General features: G+C 42.8%; 1 protein-coding gene across 2 annotated transcripts in view; it reads right to left on the bottom strand.

Moving 5' to 3' along the window:
- Nucleotides 1–25,157, bottom strand: part of MYPN (myopalladin) — a 205,428-nt gene extending 180,271 nt beyond the window's left edge. The window contains exon 1 of one of the 2 annotated variants that reach the window (XM_082267451.1): nucleotides 25,036–25,157. Coding sequence is in view for 1 of the 2 variants with exons in the window: in XM_082267450.1 (XP_082123576.1) it covers nucleotides 25,036–25,055 (20 nt within the window). In the remaining variant the exon portion in view is untranslated. The remainder of the gene's footprint in view (nucleotides 1–25,035) is intronic. The other variant, XM_082267450.1, reaches the window with a different exon arrangement.
- Between the last annotated feature and the right edge of the window lie 234 nt (nucleotides 25,158–25,391).

Below are 25,391 nucleotides of genomic sequence, written 5' to 3'. Positions count from 1 at the left end.
TTTGAGCACAGTAGGCAATCCCTGCTTAGAAAATCTCAACTAAATAAGGTAATTAGATAAACTTTTTTTGTATAAACATTTATTGTTACAGGCTTTCTGTAACAATTCTGAAAGAAATTTTTTTTTTAGGAAACAAAAATGTAATATAGTGCAGCTTCGCATTACATAGATATGGTGGCTATCCCAACTGGCTTTCCCTACTGAATCACATTAAGGACTGCATAGATAGATAGATAGATAGATAGATAGATAGATAGATAGATAGATAGATAGATAGATAGATAGATAGATAGATAGATAGATAGATAGATAGATAGATAGATAGATAGATAGATAGATAGATAGATAGATAGATAGATAGATAGATAGATAGATAGATAGATAGATAGATAGATAGATAGATAGATAGATAGAGATATATATTTTACACGTTGTTACAGATATTGTGAACTGATTATATTACTATTTTATGTAGAATTTGCACATGTGATTTTTCAAGGAATTCTTTTCTTTGATTGATATTATATATCACCTGTAATTTATTTTTGATTTTTTAAATGCTTTACACATTATATGGGAATGTGAGAAGTGCTTGTGGCTGACATTGTAACTTTTAATTAATTTTATTTCATCTAGGGTTGCTCACAAGGTTTTTGGTTTATTTATGGTGGCTGCATTTGTTTTCTTTTTTAGGATAATAACTCACATTCTGTCTTGTCATGTTTACTTCATAGGCGTGCGCTCAGAGTGTGCTGGGTGTGCCTTGGCACACCCTAATTACCTGTGCAGTGCAGTTTTCCCCTGCTTGCTGGCACCACCTGTCTCCTTCCTGCAGTGCTGACAGCTTCCTCTCCTCTTCTTCCAGCTGCTGCAGGGGATGTTTCAGGGTGGAGAGCAGGGAAGGGGCCGGTAAATATTTAATTTACCGGTCCCTTCCTTTTCTGAATGAACACATTGAGTGATCTTTACCGGTTGCTCCAGTGTTCCTTCCTAATAAAAGCATAGTAAACTATGTTTACTATGCTTCAGTTGGTGAATGAACAAGAAGTCGCTCAGCACAGAGCACTTCCCATTAGTTCACTGTCCAGTACAGCTGAAGCTGCAGAAAAAAAGACTCGGTAAGCTCTATCCTCAGTTCCTTTCTCTGTTTCAAAAGTGAGACATCAGAGGTCTGTTTTGATATTTTACCAAAAAAAAAAAACAACGGGGCTCCTAAAAAGGTTGCAAAAAAATTAATTTAAAAATATTGTAAAAAAAATTTTATAAATAATAAAAATAAAAAGGACTGACACCACTCTCTGCTCTACTGACACTGTCCACTGCTCTGCAGATATACATGCAAGCGTGTTTGTGCACACCCTAATGCAATAGGCTGCACACACCAATGGTCTACTTTCATGTCTCACTTTACTTATGAGGGCAGCCATGCCTGACACATAAGATGAACCTCAAACATGCCTGCCTTTATCTCCATTGCATGGTGGATTGAAGGGAATAGAAGTTTTAAACTTTCTTTCCAGCTCAAAGGAAGTGACAAGGAAACTGCATTTCTGAAAGGATCACTTGGCACTTTCTGTACTTACTAAAAATGTTCTTAGCTTGAAAAATTAAATCTAATGTAGTCAAAACTCCTAAGAACTGGTAAGCTGCAATATACAGTAATAAGTTTGTAATTTAAGATATGGATATGCTCAAAATAAATATATTTACTCGTGTACCTATTTCACATATAGGAAATCTCTAAGGCTTTGTTCCAATCTGAATGCAGTAGCGCGGCATGTTTTGTGTTGTGCGTTTTAGTGCATTGTTGGTGCGACAGCCCTTTGACTTGAATGGGCGGCCTCTCACACAACAAACGCGCATAAGAAGCTCAAGTACCAATTTTTGATGTGTGTTTTTGCACATTTTTTATGCTACTTGCATCTGGGATGCCATTGGGTAATAATGGCACCACAAGCGCGTCGCAAATTTTAGCGCATTTTGTTCACTTTCCAAGAACACAGGAAGTAACACACATTTTTGCCAGCATTTTCACTGTGCTCAGGTGTAAATACAGCGTAGAACCTGTTATACTGGAGCTGAGAAAGTGATAGTGATGCTCGCCAATCAGTTACAGGTACACTACAGTCAACCATTCATATTCTGCATTTAAACTGACGCAGGAGGCAAGGTCTACCTGTTTAGTGGCTATAATTTTAATTCAAGTATTCATCTTCAGTGTATCGCTGGTCTGCCTGTTAGCTTCCTACTCTTCCCTATGCCAGTATTCTCATTCTCTGAATAACTCTTAATCTGAGTCTTTGAAAACAAAGCCTACTGCATTAATTTATTCTATTTCTATCCCATACAGTATGTAAGCCCATTGCAGTTCCCCAACTCACAATAATATTGTTATTATTATTATTATTATATAGGATTTATATAGTGCAAACAGATTGCCCTGTGCTTTGCAATATAAGAGCCCGTTCACATACAGGCGACCCGACTTGCCGGGGCGACCTGTGAAGTCGCGGTGCGCAGCTCGCACCGCGACCTCGGAGCGGCATGCACGGACTTCATATCATTGAAGTCAATGCAGGTCACTCCATGTCGCCCCAAAGTAGCTCAGGACCCTTTTTCTAAGTCGGAGCGACTTGTGTCGCTCCTATTAGAACGGGTCCTGTGCTAATCTATGACAGGCGACCCGCGGCGACTTGTCAGGCGACCAGGTGGCCTGACAAGTCGCCCCAGTGTGAACCGGCTCTTAAGGAAAACTGTACAGTTATTATTTAAATCAAGAGGGCTAGGAGGGCCTTGCTCGCAACAGCTTACAATCTAAAAAGGAAGGGGGGACATGTAATACAAAAACAAGGTAATACCTGTGAGGGGATAATTTGTTTAAAAAAAAAAAAATCCATTTGTAATGTTGAGACAGGATAGGCTTCCCAGAGCAGATGAGAATTCAATGATCTCCTAAAGATGGAGAGAGTAGAAGGTAGGGGGTTCCAGAAAATGAGTGAGGCTGTACAGCACAGAATCACAAAATAAAAGGCCACAGTGGGTTCTATTCACTAAAGCATATTGCATACGGTATTCAGGTCATTGGACACATTTTCCAAATATCGCATGCCATAATGAAAATGTCAGTTCACTATCCCTTCATGTGGAGTTTACCTCAAAAAGAAAAAACACTCAGTAAATACCTCAAAAAACAGCCTAAAGTCAATTCACTAAAGGAAATAAATAAATAGATGCATGCATTAATTAGGTAGTGGCCCAGGAATGCGATAGTTAAAGAATGTCGTTCAATGTTGTCGAGCTCTGGGATGTCACGTTGCCATCTGGTCCTTAGTCCCCCTAGAGTAGGCAGTGATACTAGCATCAAATGAGAGTATAACCGAGAAGTGGGTTTTGTCACACCTTCAGATCTTAGCACAGCTTCCAGTGTGGATTGTAACCCCTGAGGGCCAGAGTGGGAGAATTGGCTACCAAAGGCAGAGGAGAGTTGGAAATAATGGAATGAATAGGTTTCTGGGACAATAACTTTAGAGGATAGTAAAGGCAAGGGAGCCAGGGATTGGTCCACCATAATCTGGGAAATCATTTTTATGGTGAATTTAGTCCAGGCATATGGCTCTAATAGTGTGTAGCATTCAGGTAGATTGGGATTGTGCCATAGGAGGGCATTAGGGGAAACTGCATGTTTGGGGTAGTGTTCATCTTTGAGACCTACCTCCCAGGCCCGAATGGTGGTGATCATGGAGGGCGTTAATGGGTAAGGGAAAATAAATTTCAATGCCTCCAGGGATTCCACCACAGCCGCCTCAACCATCACCGATGGGCTGGTGACATCATGATTCAACCACCAGGCCGCCGTGACAAGTTGGGTGGCCACAAAATATTTATGTAAGTTAGGAAGGGCTAGGCCGCCTTGGGAGGTAGGGCGCATAAGTGTGGACTATTTATATCTCAGGGTTTGAGGGCCCCAAAGGAAGATGGAGAATAATTGATTCACCTTCATAAAGAAGGACTTAGGTATCCTATAAAGCTTTCAACCCACTGTAGGGGAATATTGGGAGGGGATCCAGTTTGAGGCGTGGGGTCTAAAGAAAATAACAGGAGTATGGTCCAGTTAACTCTACGGCCTGTGACTGAGGAGAATGAGTCCAAGACTTGTAGGGTGCTTTGTATGGATGGGGACGGCATCATTTAGGAATAGCAGCAGGTCATCCGCATACAGTGCCACCCTCTCCTCCAGCCAGCCAACGCGCAGCCCCTTGATATTCGGGAAAGTGCGAATTGCCTCTGCCACCGGCTCAATGGCAGATAGGACTAGAGAGAGAGGACAGCCCTGCCGGGTGCCTCTGGACAAGGGAAAGGGCTCTGACAGACTGATTCCCAGCTTACTAGCTGACGTGGGATGTTTGTATAAAACCTGTAGCCACTTGATGAAGACCAGGGGGAAGCCCATTCTGCAGAGTACTTCCCACAGGAAGAGCCATTCGACTGTGTCAAAGGCCTTCTCTATGTCTAGGGAGGCCACTACTCTGGAACCCATATTAAGATGTTGGGCATTAATATGGGTGTGTAATCTTCATAAGTTGATGTCAGTTGCTCTATGGGCCATTAAACCAGTCTGGTCTGTCTCAATGACAGTTGGTAAGATGGTTTGTAGCCGTCATGTAAGTAATCTGGTCAGTATTATAAAGTCGGTGTTAAGTAGGGCGATCAGTCTGTAGGAGGCACAGGAGGTGGGGTCTTTGTGTGGTTTGTGTCCTTAACAACTTTGACTCATCTACTGTCAGCGGGATTAGCCATTGACAGCAGATTGTAAACAAAAAAAGAACCTGCAAAAAAAAAAAAAAAACAACATGGGGATTCCCCCATCCATACCAGGCCCTTAGGGTTCACCCACATCACCCACATGTAAATGAGTTTGGGGTATATAGTACAACTACATATTTACCAAAAAAATGGATTAAGTAAAAAAAAAACACAGAGACAATTTTTCACAAGTCCTTTATTTAAAAAGCCCCCCCCCCCCAAAAAAAAAATTGTCCCCCAAGTAAATCCAGCATCAATCACGATGAATGCCACTGACCCAGAAGATAAAAAAAAAAGGTCCTTACCTGACGCTTGGCTCCCGCCGACTGACAGCTCTGCAGCCCACCCACCACAAAATAAAGGGGAAAAGGGTGCTTTGGGGGGTGTTTCACCCCCCAAAATAACCCCCATGTTTAGGGCAAGTGGCTAGGTATGGTTCAGGAGGGGGTTGTCGCCTGCTCATCCCCCACCTGGCCTGCTTGAATAAGGGTTTGATGTGGATTTTAGGGGAGACCCCACAAAATTTTCTTAAAAATTTTGGTGTGGGGGCACCATCAAAATCTATACCAAACCTGAATGGTCTGGTATGGATTAGGAGGGGACCTCCATGCTGTTTTTTTCTTTTTTTGTTTTTTTTCAGGCTGGCTCTTCTTTTGTTTACATTCTGGTCTCCAAGCGTGACCCCTGACCATGACAGTTGTGTATTTATGATTTTGTATAAGGCCCTTTCACACCTGTCTGCTCCGTCGGCAGATTCCGTTTTTCTCAGCGGGGATCGATCCGCTGATCCCCGCTGAGCAGGCGGATGACAGCTCCGTCTCTGCTATGTGTGCGGAGATGGAGGTGTCAGATCCCCCCTGTCCTCTATGGGGGACAGGATCACCTCAACCAAATGGTTTGCTGTCTCCCTGGTGCCAGGGTTCGTCATGTGGTGGACCGGGTTGATAAATTACTGGGAGGGGCTGGGCATGACCCAGCTGTCTTTGTCCACATTGGAATCAATGACAGACTATATGGAAGGTGGAGGCTCCTTAAGAACCAATTTAATGAACTAGGCTGCAAGTTGAAGGGAAGGACCTCCAAGGTGATATTCTCTGAAATATTGCCTGTGCCATGCGCAACACAGGAAAGACAGGGGAGATTAGAGAGCTGAATGCATGGCTTAAGACCTGGTATAAGAAGGAGGGGTTTTTAGAGCACTGGGCTCACTTTTCATTGTGGTGCAACCTATATGCTAAAGGTGGTTTGCATCTGAATAGAAGGGGGTCTGTTGTATTAGGGAAGAGGTTTATAGGAAGGCTGGAGGAGTTTTTAATCTAGGATTGAGGGGGGAGGGTGAATTCGATTATAATGGGGCAGATAGGTCAGACAGCGGTCAGCCCCTATTGGTGGGTGGAATGGGCAAAGATGGGGGGAGAGTTATTGCAGAGGATAAGAAGGTTCCCATGTTACAAACAACCATTGGAAATGGTACTATTTGTACCAAAATAAAAAATATGCAAAATAAGTGTGCAAAATGTGACAATGAATTAAAGTGTTTGTTCACCAATGCCCGAAGTGTGCCAAGCAAAATAGGTGAGTTGGAAGCTCTGGTGCATGAAGGGAACTATGATTTAATTGGTATTGCTGAATCTTGGCTTCATTCTTCACATGACTGGGCTATTAACCAGTTGACGACCGCCTGCAGCAGATGTACTGCAGCAGGCAGCTGCTCACTGGCAAATCGCTGTAACTGTACGACGCTCGCTTCCGGGACGGGCCCCAATCTCTGCGATGGTCTGATTCGGTTCAGAACCGATCAGTCATCAGGTCCAGGCCAATGATTTTTGGCCTGGACCTGGTGATCCGTTCTGACCAATGACAGGCTGACCTGTGCCTGTGTTTTGTAAAGGTGCTCTCTTCCCTCCTGGAGTCCTTTTCGGTTCTAGCGTGAGAGAAGGAAGCATCTACTGTAAGTACACCAAACAGCACACTTCCACACACCTAGATAGGCACATTTATCCCCCGATCACCCCCCCCCCAGTTAACCCTTTCACCCCCTGTCACAGTGCACACTATATACAGTATATAGAGGTTTTGCTGATTTCTGTAATAGTGTGCCTTGTGACTTCATTTAGCATTAGCAACAGTTCGTTTCTGTCCCAAATTGGTTTAGGGTACCCGCCACGCCCCCCCCCATTAAAGATTTAACCCCCTGATTACCCCCTGATCACCCCCAGTTAACCCCTTCATTGCCCTCTCACAGTGTCACTTTTATAGTGTACAGATCTTTTTTCTGATCACTATATTAGTGTCACAGGTGACATTAGTTAGCATTAACGCTAGTTAGCATCAACCTAGGACAGCACAGATCCCTGCCGCATAGTTAGAAATATTAGTTAACCCTTTGATTGCCAGTAACACACACATACACACACACATACACACACAAAACACCTCCATTACTAGTATAGTATCTGAACGGATCAATATCTTTGATCCGATCAGAACTATACTAGCGTCCCCAATAGTTTAGGGTTTCCAAAACGCAGCGTTAGCAGGATCGGTCACTACACCTGCCAGCACCTGCATTTAGCCACTCCACCCAGCCCACCCCACCATACCCAGGCAAGTGCAGTAATCAATAGATTACTGTCAATTCCAAAAACACATCACACAAAACCGCAGTATTAGCAGAGTCAGGCCTGATCTCTGCTAGCACTAGCAGTTTTTTTTTTGTAGCTGTTGAAATAGTCCTCGACAACCAGGTGCTTTTTTATCTGTGAGTCGCACTAGGTACCTGTAAATTTAGTGGCCAAAATATCCAAACAGAGGTACACTAGTGAAGAGGGCTACAGGATGGGGCTACGTCCCCATCGCTCTCATCATTTCAGATGAGAACGATGGGGACGTCTCACTGGCAGAATCAGGGTCGGTATACGAACCTGTAGACAGCAGTGGCTCCCTGACAGATAGCTCCGACGACGGAGGGGTCCTTGCTAAGGTCAGGCGTACCCGACCCCGTTCTGGAGTGAACTGGTGAACTAGCAAGCCCCAGCAGCCTAGTACACCCTGGTCATAGTCAAACCAGCACTGCAGTAACACTTGGTGCTGTGGCTAGTCCCATAAGTGCAGTTCAAGCTGGTGCGGTGGCTAGCACAAGTAGTGGCCCGCAGCCACCGAGAATTCAAAGACAGGCCTGTAGAGCCCATAGCGTCCTCCCTGATGCGCTGGCAAATCCTGATTGGCAACCCACAGATTCTGCAGTGCCCGTACTTCCCCCATTCACTGCCCAACCCAGAATTCAGGTGGAAACAGCCAATTTTACTCCCCTTGATTTTTACGAGCTGTTTTTCACAGAAGATCTTTACAGATCTATTGTGGACCAAACCAATTTATATGCTGGTCAATTCATCGCCACACATCCAAATTCGTCCCTTGTCAGACCACTCGGCTGGAAACCTATAATGGTTTCCGAGTTTAAAACTTTTCTGGGCTTATCCCTCCACATGGGCATAACTAAAAAGAGTGAGTTATGGTTATATTGGACCAATAACCCAATTCACCATATGCGCGTGTTCTCTGCTTCCATGGCCAGGGCGAGATACGAGCAAATTCTGCGGTTCATAGACTTCATTGACAATGAACTCTGTCATCCTCAGGGAGACCCTGGATATGACCGGCTCCACAAAATTCGGCCCCTTGTAAACCACTTCAATCAGCAGTTTGCAGCCTTGTTTACACCCCAACAAGTTGTCTGGGTTGATGAGTCCCTGATTACGTTTTCTGGCTGCCTTGCTATCAAGCAGTTTCTCTCCAGCAAGCGTGCCAGATACGGGGTCACAGGCTATACAGTTAGTTTTCATGTTTACAAGGGTAAAGATAGCACTGTGGAGCCCCCCAACTGCCCAGACTACATAGGGAGCAGCAGCAAGATTGTGTGGGACTTGGTGTCACCCTTATTTGAAAAGGTGTACCATTTGTACGTGGACAACTTTTATTCAAGCATGCAACTTTTTAGTCCCTTGCTCGAATTTCATATTGGCGCATGTGGCACAGTGGGACATAATCGCCAGGGTTTCCCCCAACGGCTTGCAGATTCCCAACTTAGTCGGGGGGAGAGAGCCTGCTTGAAAACAGACAAATTGTTTGCAGTGAAGTGGAGGGATACACTGAATGTTTTCGTTCTGTTCTCCCTTCACGCAGACACGACAGTCCAAATTCCTACGGAAACTGGTGTTTTGGAGAAGCCCCTCTGTGTCCACGAATATAACCTTAATATGGGAGGGGTGGACCTGAACGACCAGCTTCTGTCGCCGTACTTAGTTGCCGTAAGGCCAGACGCTGGTACAAAAAAGTGTTTATTTATTTCAATTGGCTTTTCTGAATGTTTTTGGGCTATACAAAGCATCAGGACGAAGTGGATCCTTCCTACAATTCCAGGAAGAGATCATCAGTACCTATATACAGGAGGTGCTCCTGCCCAACTTTCCCTACCAGATGAAGTGAGCCAGCTGCATGAGAGGCATTTTCCGCATGTCCTCCCGAGTACCCCTACCAAAAGAGCACCCCAAAGAAGATGTCATGTCTGTAGGAAGCGCAGATTTAGGCGTGACACCTGTACTTATTGTCCCTCCTGTCCTGACCAACCTGGTCTCTGAATCGGGGACTGTTTTGAACGCTACCACACACTAGTGGAGTATTAACATAAGGTACAGCATGGCACAGTCTAGGGCACACTTACACAGGGTCTCGAAAGATGTTCGATGGCTATCGTCATTTTGAGAGACCCTAAGTTGGAACGTTAAAGTTGAAGAAAAAAAAGTGTAAAAAAAAAAGGTAAAAAAAAAACCATAAAATAAAAAAGCCAAAAATTGTTGTCTTTTGAGTTAATTTTCTGTTCTTACTCTGCTCTTCTACTTCTACTTCTACTCTTTCTACTTTTACTGCACTTTATTGTTACTGTTTTTCATTGGTAACCATTTTTTACTTTTCAGGTACCAATGTAATGTTTTATGTTTACTGTTCTATTAACCAGTTTGCCTTGCAGGTACACCCATCAGCTGCCACACTGATTTATATATATTCTGACAAAAACAGTGTTTGCGCTCAGCATATATGGAAATCTATGATGGCAGTGCTGTAGTAGGTGATTTCACCACCGCAGTTAAAAAAAAAAAAAAAAACGGGCATACATGACTTTTCATCATGTATGCCCATCATTAGAGAAGTGGGTGGATGTTTTGGGCGGTCTAATGATGGGTATACTACACATTTTTTACTTTTCAGGTACCAATGTAATGTTTTATGTTTACTGTTCTATTAACCAGTTTGCCTTGCAGGTACACCCATCAGCCGCCACACTGATTTATATATATTCTGACAAAAACAGGGTGGAAATGTACATGGGTGTGCGTAATACAAAGAAGCTGCCACACTGATTTATATATATTCTGACAAAAACAGGGTGGAAATGTACATGGGTGTGCGTAATACAAAGATTATCATTGGCGTTTGTTACAGACTTCCAAGTATTAATGAGGAGGTGGAGACTCGGCTCCTGGCCCAGATAGAAAGAGCTGCAAAGGCTGGGACAATGATAATAATGGGTGATTTTAACTACCCAGACATTGACTGGAGTAATGGCACTGCTGGAACAGTTAAAGGGCAAACTTTTTTTAAACCTATTACAAGACAATTTTATGGCACAGTTTATTGTGGCCCCGACTAGAAATGATGCTCAGTTTGACCTGGTAATCTCAAACCATGCAGAGCTTACTTATTATTAATGTTCATATAAAAGAACATCTGGGTAGCAGTGACCATAATATGATTTCATTCAATGTTAGCTGTAAGCAAAAAAACGCATACAGGAAATATAAAAACATTTAACTTTAAGAGAGCAAATTTTCCAAGAATGAGGGCTGCTCTCCAGGACTTAGACTGGGAGGCAATATTGGCATCGATGAACACAGAACAGAAATAGGAATTTTTCAAAAAGACTGTATGCAAACTCACTGCAAAGTATATTCCCATGGGCAATAAGTTTAAAACGCTAAAAATAAAACCTATGTGGCTCACGGCTAAAGTTAAAAAAGCTATAAAAAATAAGAAAAGAGCTTTTAAAAAATATGAAAATGAAGGAACACTATCATTGTTTAATTGTTACAAAGAATATAACAGAATGTGTAAAAAAGAACTCAAGGACGCATAAATTCAAAACGAATGACAAATTGCAAAAAAAAAGGACAAACCCCAAAAAATTCTTCAAATATATTAATGGTAAAAAGGTTATGTCTGAGCATGTAGGCCCTTTACAAAATAATCTGGAATGGGTGACTGAGGAAAACGAGAAGGCAAATTTATTAAATACTTTCTTCAACTCTGTGTATACAAAGGAACATGGGGGAGCTCATGACCATAATGAGGATGGTAATGACAGAGCCCAAAATGATCCACAATGGCTCAAAAGTGACATGGTCCAGAAATACTTAGACAGAATAAAGGTGGATAAAGCGCCTGGACCAGATGGCATCCAACCACGCATCCTTAAAGAATTGAGCACTGTAATTTCAAAGCCTTTGTTTCTAATTTTTAGGGACTCGTTAAGGACTGGAATAGTACCACTGGATTGGCGTAGGGCCAATGTGGTGCCTATATTTAAAAAGGGATCAAAGTCTTTGGCAAGTAACTATAGACCTGTTAGTTTAACTTCTATAGTCTGAAAGATACTGGAGAGTTTAAAAAAAACCCACATAGATGAGCTCATTGACGGAGGGCCACTGCGTTTACCTTAGTCATTTCTTTCTTATATGTAAGTAACATGATTTTAGTTTTTTTCGTTTTTTTCAAGGGAGTTTATTGTTGTATTTTCTTTATTCATATGCATTTTTTTCTATTCTAAAATTAGTTTACATTTACAGACAATTTTAATCAAGCTCCTGAAGAGTGGATATAAGCTCCATGAAACGCCTGGAGCCAATAGATGGGAAGACATATCCATTTGGATATTGACCGTGTACTATTTACGAGATATGATATGAGCCATTAGATGTGAAAACATATTTATCTAGATACTGATTTTGTATTATGTATGAGACATTATATATATATATATATATATATATATATATATATATATATGCTTTTTTATGATATTTATTATCTGTTATTATATATTATTATTTATTTTTATTATAATATGAATTGATTCTTTGTATGTATGGCAAAATATGTATTTCACTATCTTGTCTATGTCTGCATCTGTACTGTTTGTGCAAATAATAGAAAAAAACTGCGCTAACCACTGGTAGTGGGGGCTATACAACCCCAATGCTTGATACACTGTAATAAATAAAATTTTGTGCTTTTGTCATCATAAAATCATAATTACTGTGTATTAAAAGTGTCACCAAGAATAGAACAGCATATAAATGTCACCATCAATAATTAAAGTGCAATTGTTAACTAGGTGAATGAATGCCATCCATAAGGTGCATTACATGTGCTGACTATTAAATTCCTAAACATATTATATTGGCATACATAAAGTGCATATTCATGAGTAATAAATAAATACAATGAAATGGCCAGCGGCGAAACGCCAGTGGTTTAAATGAAGTCCGTGACCATAAGGTGCTGGAAAAGAAGAAAGTGCAAAGAGTGCAGTATAGTCCTTTCTGTGCAAATGCTGATGCAGTAGTGGTGTGACCCTCCACTTCACCTCAGGTGCCGAATGGTAAGATAGCTCACTTACCAGATCCCGTGGATTCCTGTTGGCGTACGTCAGCAAGAATCAATCTGCGCTTGATCTCATACACTCCAGGTTCCTGTAGATCTGTAGGGGTCCTCTGGGTGCGCTTTATGGCTCAAAATATAAAAGGAAGAAGGCTCCTCATCATGTATAAGGTTAAAAACTCCTTTATTTTAAAGAACTCTTCACACGAACATCAACGTTAAAAATCACTGCAATTCATTCGCTGGCAGCGGAATAAATCAGAAACAAATGGTCCGCTAATGCCCTACAGACTATTCCCAGCCTCGCGGCTGCTCTCCGGTGTCTGTAGGTAGAACTCGCGCTGTGCCTCCGTACGCGGAGGCACGAATATGCACTTTATGTATGCCAATATAATATGTTTAGGAATTTAATTGTCAGCACATGTAAAGCACCTTATGGATGGTATTCATTCACCTAGTTAACAATTGCACTTTAATTATTGATGGTGACATTTATATGCTGTTCTATTCTTGGTGACACTTTTAATACACAGTATTTATGATTTTATGATGACAAAAGCACAAAATTTAATTTATTACAGTGTATCAAGCATTGGGGTTGTATAGCCCCCACTACCAGTGGTTAGCGCATTTTTTTTCTATTATTTGCACATACCTAACTATATACATATAGTTTAAAACTTGCAGCTTACCATCTCAGAAACTATATTCCAGAGGCGCGAGTGAAAACACACACAATCTGTACTGTTTGCATTTTTATCCGGAATATGTGATTTCCTCCTTGTTAGTCCCGGTTCACACAAGGGCGACCTGTGAGGCGACCTGGTCGCCTCACAGGTCGCCGCAGGTCGCCTCCCATAGGGAAGCTGCGGACCCGTTCTAATAGGAGCGACACGAGTCGCTCCGACTTAGAAAAATGGTCCGGAGCTTCTTTGGGGCGACCAGGAGGCGACCGCCATAGACTTCAATGTTATGAAGTCCGTGGCAGCCGCTCCGAGGTCGCGGCGCGCTGCTCGCACCACGACCTCGGAGGTCGCGGTGCGAAGTAGCGTCGCCCCTATGTGAACGGGGCCTTATATGTTTGTTTTCATCATGTAACTTTCATTAAATCAATATTGTGAGATTTTAATTGATTTAACTTTTTTGGTTATTTTAGTTAGCAACCTTCCTCATTTAAAGTCCCATTACCTATGTTCTCTCCTCTTATACTGTTAGTTAAACTTCTATAGTCTGGGAGATACTGGAGAGTTTAATAAAAGACCACATGGATGAGTTCTTGCTGTAAAAAAATATTTTAAGCAACAGACAGCATGGATTCATGAAAGACAGAAGTTGTCAAACAAACCTGATTTATTTTTATGAGGAGGTAAGTAAAACCTTGGACAGAGGGGTGGCTGTGGATGTAGTATATTTGGATTTTGCAAAAGCGTTTGACACAGTTCCTCACACATGGCTAATGTATAAGTTAAAGTCTACAGGCTTGGAAAGATCAGTTTGCAAATGGATAGAAAATTGGCTAAAAGATAGAATTCAGAGAGTAGTGGTTAATGATTATTACTCTGAATGCTCTAAGGTTATCAGCGGTGTACCCCAAGGTTGAGTGTTGAGTGGGACCCTTACTTTTTAAAATCTTTTAAATGATATAGGGTCTGGGATTAAAAGTACCATTTCAGTCTTTGCAGATGACACCTAGCTTTGCAGTGGACTAAATTCCTTACAGGATGTCTCCAACTTACAAGCTGACCTCAATGCACTGTTTCATTGGGCAACTACGTGGCAAATGAGGTTTAATGTTGATACATGGGGGCGTGGCCTGAAGAGCAATTGAGTAAGTCGCATTGACCGAGAGCTCCGCCGGCACTATCCTGATTTAACTATCCTGCTCCATCGTTGGATCCAGAACTTACCTATTCCCGACTCCTGTTTGCCCCCGGATCGTGTGGCAGCATGTCTTCCCCCCGGCAGAAGTCCGAGGCCGCTGCAAAGCTGGACAAATTCCGGCACAAGGACAAGGAGTCCCCGCTGGAAAATGGCGCGGCCTCATCCTCCTCGCCGGCTGCTTCCGCGGCTGACCTGGCACAAGTGCTTGATGCCATCTCCACTTGTCAGGCGACCCTGACAGCTCGCATCGAGGAGGTGAAGATAGATGTGTCCCTCATCCGCCAGGACTTCCAGAAGCTCCGGGTCCGGGTGTCCGAGACTGAGCGCCGCCTGGGCCATGTGGAGGATGCGGTCCCCCCTTTGCAGGCCTCCTCCGATCAGGCTGAACGCCATATTGCCCAGCTACTCTCTAAACAGGACGATCTGGGGAATCGTATGCGCCGCAATTACTTGCGCATTGTGGGCCTGCCTGAGGGTGCTGAGGGGGCCTCTCCTGCCACGTTCCTTGAGGATCTCCTGGTGACCACCTCTGGCCGAGACGCCTTCTCTCAGTCCTTTGTCGTTGAGCGGGCTCATCGGATGCCATCTAAACCGCCGCCCCCGAGGGCGCCTGCCAGGGTGTTCATAGCCAAATTCCTAAATTACAGGGACCGGGATGCTATTCTTCGCTTGGCTCGGGATAAGGGCAATATCCCCCACCTTAACACCCAGGTGCTCGCGTTCCCGGACTTTTCCGCAGAGGTCCAGCATCGCAGAGGCAAGTTTGCAGATATCAAACGGAGGCTTCGCACCCATAACTTGAAATACCCCATGTTGTTCCCGGCTAGGCTCCGCGTGGTGGGCGAGGATCGGGTGCACTTTTTCGAGGACCCTGAGGAGGCTGTGGCTTGGCTGGACAGGTTGGGGCCTGCACAGTGCATGAGTATACTTTTGCCCACAGCCTTCATGCCTGTTGTGCCCGCCTCACTGCCCTTGTTTGCCCTCTATGTCACCTGGGCATGGCGTTGCCCCCCTGCTGCTGCTGACCCTGGTCCCTTGCTCCATCCATCCCTGCCTGGGACGTGTATGACTGCAGCGGATCTGTTCCCCTCTGTGATACCTTTGCCCCCCCTTCCCCCTTGTTCTGGACACCGTCTATCCGTTCCATGATTGCTAAGTTGAACTTTTCACAGACTGCCGAGTGCTCTCCCTCTGCTCTGCTCCACCAGCTCGGCCCCCCGGATGACCTGTCTTATGGGGGCTGCTTGCTGGCAATGCTACGAGAACTCTCTTGGTCTTCAGAGAATGGTTTCCCCCTTGTTACACTATGCCCATATTGCCTCTATGTTTGTGTTCCTTGCTCTACTAAGCCTGCTACCCCAGCTGTGTGTGTACTGGCCCTTTAGGGGTCTCCACTGCAGCTGGTGCACCTTCCGCTCCAATATGGGTACTGTTGGGTTTTGCTGTTCGGGGTTGTATGCTCGCACAGGTTGAGGTCAGTGCAGAGCTGGGTGGGTTAGGGTTGTATTTTTGCAAATTGTTTGTTGTGTGCTGCCTTTCATGATTTTGCGTTGCTGCCTCTTTCATATGTTTTTCTGCTGTATTCCTGTCTGTGCCTCCCTGCAGGCTTGGTCTCCACTGACGTTGTATGTCCTTATACCATTTTTTTACCTACTCCCATGGCCCCATTGAAATTGTTAGTGTGGAACGTTCGTGGCACTAGGGACAAAATCAAACGCACGGCTCTCTTCACATTTTTGAAGGCTCAGTCTGTGGATATTATTGTTTTAACTGAAACCCATGCCACTGGCTCCCTGGTTCGCGCTCTATGGAAGCCTTGGATGGGGTGGACTTACCATGCCACGTACAGTTCCTACTCCCGAGGAGTCTCGGTGCTGGTTGCTTAGTCCCTTCCCTTTGCCATTTGTTCGGTGGAGACCGACCCTCAGGGCCGCTATGTTCTTTTATGTGCCACACTGGCGGGATTTCCTATCTTGTTATTGGCCTACTATGTACCCCCCCGTTTACTGGGGCTACCATCGGGGCAGGTTTTGATTTTATAGCACGCCACCCCTCTGTGCCTGTTATATGGTTGGGAGATTTTAACATGACTGTTGACCCCGAGCTGGATAGGGTGAGTTCTGCTCCCCCTGCCCGGCCTTTGAGCGGTCTGACCCATTTTGGTCGGGTTATGTCACAGTTCTCATTGGTTGACACCTGGCGCCACCTGTATCCCACTAAGAAGGCTTACTCCTGTTTTTCTGCGGCTCATGCCACCATGTCTCGTATTGATTATATTTTTGTTTCCCCACAGCTTGCTCCTCAACTGCGGGCGGCGGGATTTTGCCCACGCATTTTATCTGACCACGCCCCTTACTGGGTGGTCCTGGATGTTTTGTCCAGGCCACCACGCAGTAACTGGCGGCTTAACCCGTTTTGGCTCGGTATAGTCCCAGACACTGAATGTTGATACATGTAAAGTTATGCACTTGGGGGCTAAGAATATGCACACATCCTACATACTAGGGGGAGTTGAACTGGGGGGAACCATAGCGCAGAAGGATCTGGGTGTTCTGGTAGATCCTAAGCTTAATAATAGCATGCAATGCCAAGCTGCAGTTTCCAAAGCAAGCAAAGTCTTTTCTTGTATTAACCAAGGCATGGACTCCAGAGAGAGAGATATCATTTTGCCCCTGTACAAATCATTAGTAAGACCACATCTGGAATATGCAGTTCAGTTTTGGGTACCAGTTCTCAAAAGGATATTGGGGAACTGGAGAAAGTGCAGAGAAGGGCAACCAAACTGATAAGAGGCATGAGGAATGATTAGAGGAACTGCATTCATTCTCTCTTGAGAAGAGGAGATTAGGGGGGATATGATCAACATGTATAAAAACATAAGGGGTCCATACAGTGAACTTTGTGTTGAGTTATTCACTTTAAGGTCAACACAGAGGACAAGGGGGCACTCTTTACGTCTAGAGGAAAACAAATTTAGTCTCCAAATATGGAAAGGTTTCTGCACCGTAAGAGCTGTGAAAAAGTGGAATAGACGCCCTCCGGAGGTGGTTCTGGCCAGCTAACATGATTGCTTTAAAAAAGGCCTGGATTCTTTCCTAGGTGTACATAATATAAATGGGTACCAATATTTATAGGTAAAACTGATACAGGGGATATCAGATTGCCTCTCGGGGATCAGGAAGGAATTTTGTCCACATGCTGTAGCAAATTGGATCATGCTTTGCTGGGGTTTTTTCGCCTTCCTCTGGATCAACTGCTGGTATAGGATTGTGTATATGAGATTGTATGGTTGTGTATTCTTTACTGTTTTTTTATTTTTATTGGTTGAGCCAGATGGACGTGTGTCTTTTTTCAACCTGACTAGCTATGTAACTATGTAGGAGAATAGTGTTAAATTCTATTAGTTTAATTAAAGTGGAAGAAAGTGCTAATATAAGTTGGCTTAAAAGTGTTGCCTCCCGTCTCCTCATACCTAAAAAGCATACTGTTTGTCAATGAGATCAGTGTAATACTTTTATCCTAATCAGCTACAAAGCTGCTACTGCAGGGTATGGGAGAGAGTGCCGTGAATTCAGCCCCATTGTTGAGCGGACTCTTACACAGGAGAGTCACAGCTCAAAAAAATTGAAAGAACAATTCTGGAGTCGATAGAACCAGAATAAGATCCCACAGGACTTAATATACATGAATAATTTAATATAATAAATAATTTGAAATAATAAACAGGTCAAACAGCGCTTTCCCAAAGGGGCTTAGAAATACAGGGTGTAAAGTACACCTTCTACTTCCAGTCCAGATGGTCTTTATATCAGGTTCCCACTCTACTTCTTCACGTTGATTCTTTGGCTCAGGACAGATATTAAATAGAGAAAAGCACCTCCATAGTGTAGTATCCTATTAAAACAAAATCCAAACTCCCAGTGCTACCACACACACATTTAGTCATTTGTACAATCACTATAAATAAAAGCCCTTTTATACTATAACAGTGAAAGGCTCACCAGACAAAAGGAATCATTATAATACCTGAGTAAATGAACATTACCCATAGGCTAATCGACACACACTGGATTCTTCCAGCAGTTATTCTGTATCTATATAGAGAACTCCTCTCTCTTTACTCCAGGTCTAGTTTGTCTCCCGAAGTACTTACAGGCGGTATGAAAACAAAAAGGCTCTAATAATTAAGTTAAATTTGCATAATATTTTATATAAACAACCTTAAATCATGTGATCTAACTAAAACTACCCAGATATAAATGACCTCTTAATAAATAATTGAGTCAATGAGTACAAGCACCATGAGAGTACTGTCTCTTTAAATAAACTACAGGTGGTGTACAGATGGAGGCTTACCAGTGAATGTTGACCCCTTCTTTTGTAAAATAAGTCAAAAGGAATGCTTTTTAGGATCATTCCACCGACCTCTCCGTTTCCACCAATATAGGACAGGAACAAAATACACAAAACATATTTCTTCCACCAGACCCCTTTGTTTCCGTCAATACATGACAGGAACAGAATACACCAAACGTAATGCTTCCTTCTTGATTCACAGTCCAGTATAGCTCCAAATGAAAGATAAAAGCACCTCTGTGTTGTAATTCAATAAAAACAAAAGGCTTTTGTTGCATAAATGTTACTCCCAAAATTAATAAAATCATGTTCCTAATGTGAAGGATCCTGAAGAAGTCACATGATGAAACTTGTCAATTGGAAGTGATGTCATTGTGTAAGTGCACCCAGAAGTGACATTGTGTGCATTGATCCTAAAGTAACATGGTTTTAATAATTTTGTAAGTAACATTTATTAATAAAGCACTTTGTTTTTATTGAATTACACTATGAAGGTGCTTTTATCTTCATTTGGAGCTATATTGGACTGTGAATCAAGTAGGAAGCATTATGTTTGGGAGATTCCTTTCCTGCCTTGAAATGGTGAAAATGGAGGGGTCTGGTAGACTAGCTTTGTAAAAGAAGGAGTCAACATTCTTTAGTGAGCCTCCCTCTGTACACCATCCTGTCAGGAACCTTGGTTTGAACCTGAAAACTCTGCTGTGTCTGGCTATGTCTCAGGTTGATGAGCCACATTGGATGCTGGACAGCTCCCTGGACAATTTCTAGAATGATATTGCTCTGTTTTTCTTGAACCTTTAACTTTTTGCTCCACCCATAAACTTCCTGATTTAAGCCGTCTATCTTCACTTCCTGTTTGCCAGATTATTGTGCCGTCTCCAACCAATAACTTGCTCCTGCCACTCCTGCTGCCATCTTTATCTTTACTAATACTTGTTATTGACCTTTGGCTTGTTCCTGTACTACACTGCTGCTTGATCCCAACTTACAACCACTCGTTACCGAGCTTTGGCTTGTTTACTGACTATACTTCTGCCTATATCTTCCCTGCTATATCTACTACTGGGCACTGGGCTGTTCCCCTCCTGGTGGGGAAATCCTGAGGATAGTGACCTGGTACTAACATGCAGCAAAATCCATCTCCACCACCAGGAGCTCTGGTGAACACCAGTCAGTACTTAAGACTCCCCATCTCAGGTGAGCCTGTGTCATCTGCCAGGGTGACCTGCTTCTGTACTTATTCAGCTGGCCATTGAGTGCCTCTCTACTGCTATAACTACTTGCCTCTGAGCCTGACTCCAGACCTGGACAGAACAATCTGGTGCAAACATGGAGGCCACAATAGCAAATAATGTGGCTCCTTGCAGGCAGCAAACTGCAGAGCTGCAAGAGTTTGGTGTTACCTACCAATACAGCCCTAGCTGAGGCCTTATGTAGAACAAGACAGCTCAAGAATTTTATGACCACTGTGAATCAGGTTTTTGATAATCCTAACCACTGCACTACAGCTGAACCAAAGTTGAATAGTTTGCAGCAGGGTTGGCAGTCTGCTACTGAGTACACCGCTGAATTTTAATGTTGGATCTCAGATACCATCTGGAGCCCAGGAGAGCAAAAGAGTCAGTTCCACCAAGAGCTCTCTGAACATGTAGAAGATGAGCTTGCCAGAGTAGAGACTCTATCGATCTTGAATCGTTCATCCAATTATGTATTCATTTTGATCAGAGGCTTACAGAAAGGAAGAAAGAGAAACTGGGAGTGTTTGGAAGTAATGTTTCTCTGCTAGTCAATTTGTTCAGAGGGATTCAAAAGTTTCTCAGGGTTTTAACACTCCAGAACCCAGGCCAATAGGTTGATGCTATTAGGAGATTTATTTTTCCTTAGAGGAAAGAGAGAAGATGTTCAGAGAACATATGTCTCTAATGTAGGGACTGATGTTATAGTGATCCATGAAGAAAATAATTTTAATTTTATACTACCTCATTTTGTCATCCCTATCAAACTTACCACTGAAGTCTGTGAAAATCCTTGCTCTGCTATGCTGGACTCCGGGGTCGGGGGAACTTAATGGACATAGAGTTTGCCCAAAGCAATAATATTCAAACAAGAAATATATCTGCCCCTATTGAGATGGAGAAGGTTGATGGTTCACCTTTATCCTCAGGACCTGTTACTAGAGGTACACATCTTCACTGGTCCCACTATTTGATTTGATTGCAATTATTCTGTCAACGATTAGATTTCTAGCATCACGATTACTGCCCATGGTTTTCCTCAAAAACCCATTAGTGCAACCTTTCAGTGCTCGTCAGTGCAGCCTTATATGTGGCCATCAGTGCAGCCTCATTAGTGCAGCCTTATATGTGTCAATCAGTGCAGCCTTATATGTGGCCATCAGTGCAGCTTATTAGTGCGGTAATATCAATGCAGCCTCATCAGTGCAGCTTATCAGTGGTCATCATTACCACCTCATCAGTGGCCATCAGTGAAGCCTCATCATTGACCATTAGTGCAGCCTCATCAGTGCAGCCCATTAATGTAGCCTTATCAGTGTCCATCAGTGCAGCCTTATTAGTGCCCATCAATGCAGCCTACCAGTGCCCATCAGTGCATCCTTATCAGTGTCCATCAGTGAAGCCTATCAGTGCCCATCAATGCAGCCTATCAGTGTCCATCAGTGCAGCATCATCACTGACCATCAGTGCAGCCTCACCAGTGACCATCAGTGCAGCCTTTTAGTGCACATCAGTGCAGCCTTATCAGTGCCCATCAATGCAGCCTTTCATTGCCCATCATTGAAGCCTTATAAGTGCCAATCAGTGAAGCCATATCAGTGCCCATCAATGCAGCTTATCAGCTTATCAGTGCTCATCAATGCAGCTTATCAGTGCCCATCAATGCAGTTTCTTCAGTACCCATCAATGCAGCCTCATCAGTGACCATCGATGCAGCCTATCAGTGCCCATCAATGCATCCTACCAACGCCCATCAATGCAGCCTACCAATGCCCATCAATGCAGCCTACCAGCGCCCATCAATACAGCCTACCAGTGCCCATCAATGCAGCCTCATCAGTACCCATCATTGCATCCTACCGGTGCCCATCAATGCAGCCTACCAGTGCCCATCAATGCAGCCAGCCTCATCAGTGTACATCAATGCATCCTACCAGTGCCCATCAATGCAGCCTATTAGGGCCCATCAATGCATCCTACCAGTGCCCATCAATGCAACTTCATCAGTGCCCTGACCACACACAGCGGGAAACTCCTGCAGTGACAGCGGCCACTGTCAACAAAGTCCCGCCTCTCAGCCTGGCTCCTATGATACACGTCACACTGATTCAATTTCCTGGCATTGGATCAGTGTGCTGTCTATCATAGGATCCGGTCTAGGAGGAGGGACTTTGTTACAGCAGCCGCGTGGCATTTCAGATTCAAGGTCAGTGTCACAGCGGGAGATCCCTGCTGTGTGTGACAAACACATACACATTTAGGCATGGAGAGGAGGAGGGAGGGGAGGACTCTGACAGGCCAATGATGTCATTGATGCAATCACAAAGTAGTAATTTTCTGCATCGATGCAGAATTGTTGCATTGTGCTGCATCGCGATGCATTGATTACACAATTATTTTCAACACCCCTACCTGCTACCCATGAAGCAGTCCCTCTGGTACTCCAATTTGAGGCTTTCCAATGTGAGAGTATCAGCTTCCAGCTGATTATGTCTCCAGTTTCCTGTCATCCTGGATATTCCTTGGTGTTCTACCCATAATCCCTTAATCAACTGGGGAGCATGGACCATCAACTTTGCATCCCCCCACTGCAAGGAACATTGAGAGGAACCTTGCCGAATAAGTTCTCCACCAATCAGGGAATCACAAGTGGATGTGGTAACTATCCAGTCATACGACAGCCTGCCTCTACAATACTATGATGTCTGTGATTAAAAGAATGCCATTTAATTACCTCCTCATTGCCCTTATGATTGTCCCATTGAACTGCTTCCAGGGGCAGAAATACCTTTTGGTCACCTTTACAATATGTCAGATCCTGAATTAAAGATGCTTAGGGAATTGCTTGTTGAGAATTTAGTGAAGGGCTTTATCAGACACTCAACATCCTCTGCAGGGACAGCTCTGTTCTTTGTTGAAAGAAGGCCTCTACCTTGTGTCCGTGCATTAAATACAGGGATTTGAAATAAAACACTATTAAAAAACTGTTATCCACTTCCCTTAACCACTTCCTATCTGGACCATTTCTGACACTTCTCTCCTACATGTGCAAATTCACTTTTTTTGCTATAAAATTATTGCCGCCGGGCACCCGCAATGGCTCCACGCTGAGAGAGAAGGATGGTAAGCTGTTGTAAACACAGCTGACTGTTCTTCTCTCTGAAATGATCACAGAACGCCTGTGATCCTGCTACATAGGATCACGGGTCTCAATGATAATTTCACAAGCCTACCCCCCCACAGTTAGAAAATACTCCCCTAGGCTCACACTTAACCCTTTGATCACCCCTAGGCTAACCTCTTCCCTGCCAGTGTCATTATTATAGTAACGGTGCATATTTTTAGCACTGATTACTGTAGTAATGTCACTGGTAGTACCCCCAAAAGTGTCAAAAATGTCAGTTAGGGGTCCGACCTGTCCGCCGCAATGTCGCAGTCCCACTAAAAGTCGCAGATCGCCGCCATTACTAGTAAATAAATAAATAAAAATGACATAAATCTTTCCCCTAGTTTGTAGACGTGATAACATTTGCGCAAACCAATCAAAATACGTTTATTGCAATTTTTTTTTACCAAAAATATGTAGCAGAATACAAATTGGCCTAATAGGATGAAAAATTAGATTTTTAAATTTCTTTTTTTGGGAATGTTATATATCAGAATGTTAAAAATATTGTTTGTTTTTTTTTCAGAATCGTCGCTCTTTTTTTGTTTATAGTGCAAAAAATCGCACAGGTGATCCAATACCACCAAAAGAAAGCTCTATTTGTGTTTGTGGGAAAAAAAGGACAACAATTTTATTTTGGTACAGTGTCGCATGACTGCGCAATTTTCCGTAAAAGTAACGCAGTGCCAAATCTCAAAAAATGGCCTGGTCATTAAGGGGGCAAATCCTTCCGGTCCAGAACTGGTTACAGTCCACAGGTAGAATTACAAAATATTCAAAAAAAATCAAATTTTTAAAGCATTACTGTACACTGATAAGATTCCTTATGTTCAGATGCCTTCTTGCATATGGATATCAAAATCCATTAAAAAATACTCCACTTTAAACAGTCTCTACATAAGGGGATAACTTTTAGAGACTGAAGTGTGTGCTTGCTAAGGTCCCATTATCTGTTCCAAGTACATGAAATCACTGTACCTCTGTGTGAAACAGCTGATGGCCTGTCCCGGCTAAGAAACTTTAGTGGGTGTACCATATGGATATCTTTATTACAGCAAACATTTGTGTCAAGCAGGAGGGGGAGGGGTGCTTTAGGCTACAAAAATAACATCACGTTTGATTGCTTGATAAAAAAAATGGACTGTTAACCTAAAATGAACTCCCAGAAAAACAAAGGGCCATACAGTACAACAGTATTGCATATTTGAAAAAGAAAGGTGTCAAAATATTAAAAGCACAATATATAAAACAATTAGCTCTGCTAGCGCAATGTAATAAAGAAATTAAAGATACAAACAATAGCACTGTGAAAAATACAGTCTAGTAACTTTTAGGCAGATATTTCCTTAAAAAAATATTGACTTCTGACAAATAAAGTAAAATTTAATTTGAAAATAACATAATTTTCAAAGAAAATGTTTACTGCTCTTTGTAACAAGCTATTAGCTAATATTTTAGATATTAGAAATTCTAGAATCTGTTGATTCTGATATTAGATAATCTAGAATCTGTTGCTGTACTGGATCGTTATTAATAAGTCCTGACGAATATTAAATTATTATGCATTGATTATGCTAATTTCTTAAAATGCCAGGAACATATGATTAAAGCAAAACCTTACAAACCGTCCTCGAACAGAAGAAAATGTTCTAAAGTTTATTCTCAGCAAACACATGTAATGCAAGATAAAATGCTTATAATGCCCAAAATCTTCAAAGTCTGATCTAAAACCTCTAGGTATTTATTTTTCAGTTTCGCTACTTAAAAATAAATTCCCGGTCTCATTCAATAATCACGCACAGCTAAAATAATGACTGATGAGTCAAAACTGAAGTTTAGCAAAGTATGTTACTAGAGTTTATAGAAATGAAATCTTACCGGTGACACACATCCAGCATCTGCACTTCCTCTCTCTTTCATGGTCCTTGGTCTCGTGCCTTCCTCTGTAAGGACAGTAATGGCTGCTTTCTTTTTTGCCTTTTTAGCATGCTAATTATAGGTGCCCTCCTCATCCTGCAATGGAAAAAAAAAAACATAATGTCATGCCAAGAACTGCAGTGCACACACCACTTGTTGAAGCTATGTACACAGCCTTCAAATTGAGGTTTAGACAAATTTAAGATAAGTCTCCTGATTGTAATAATCACAGACAAATTAAAATAGAATGTTTTTAAAGGACATGTCTTTTCAGAGAGTATATGTTGTAAGTTACTTTTTATGTGACTAACAATTTT

This window comes from Pelophylax lessonae (assembly GCF_965119305.1).
Source record: "Pelophylax lessonae genome assembly, chromosome: 9".
Taxonomy (NCBI): domain Eukaryota; kingdom Metazoa; phylum Chordata; class Amphibia; order Anura; family Ranidae; genus Pelophylax; species Pelophylax lessonae.
This window is presented reverse-complemented; position numbering and strand designations above follow the sequence as displayed.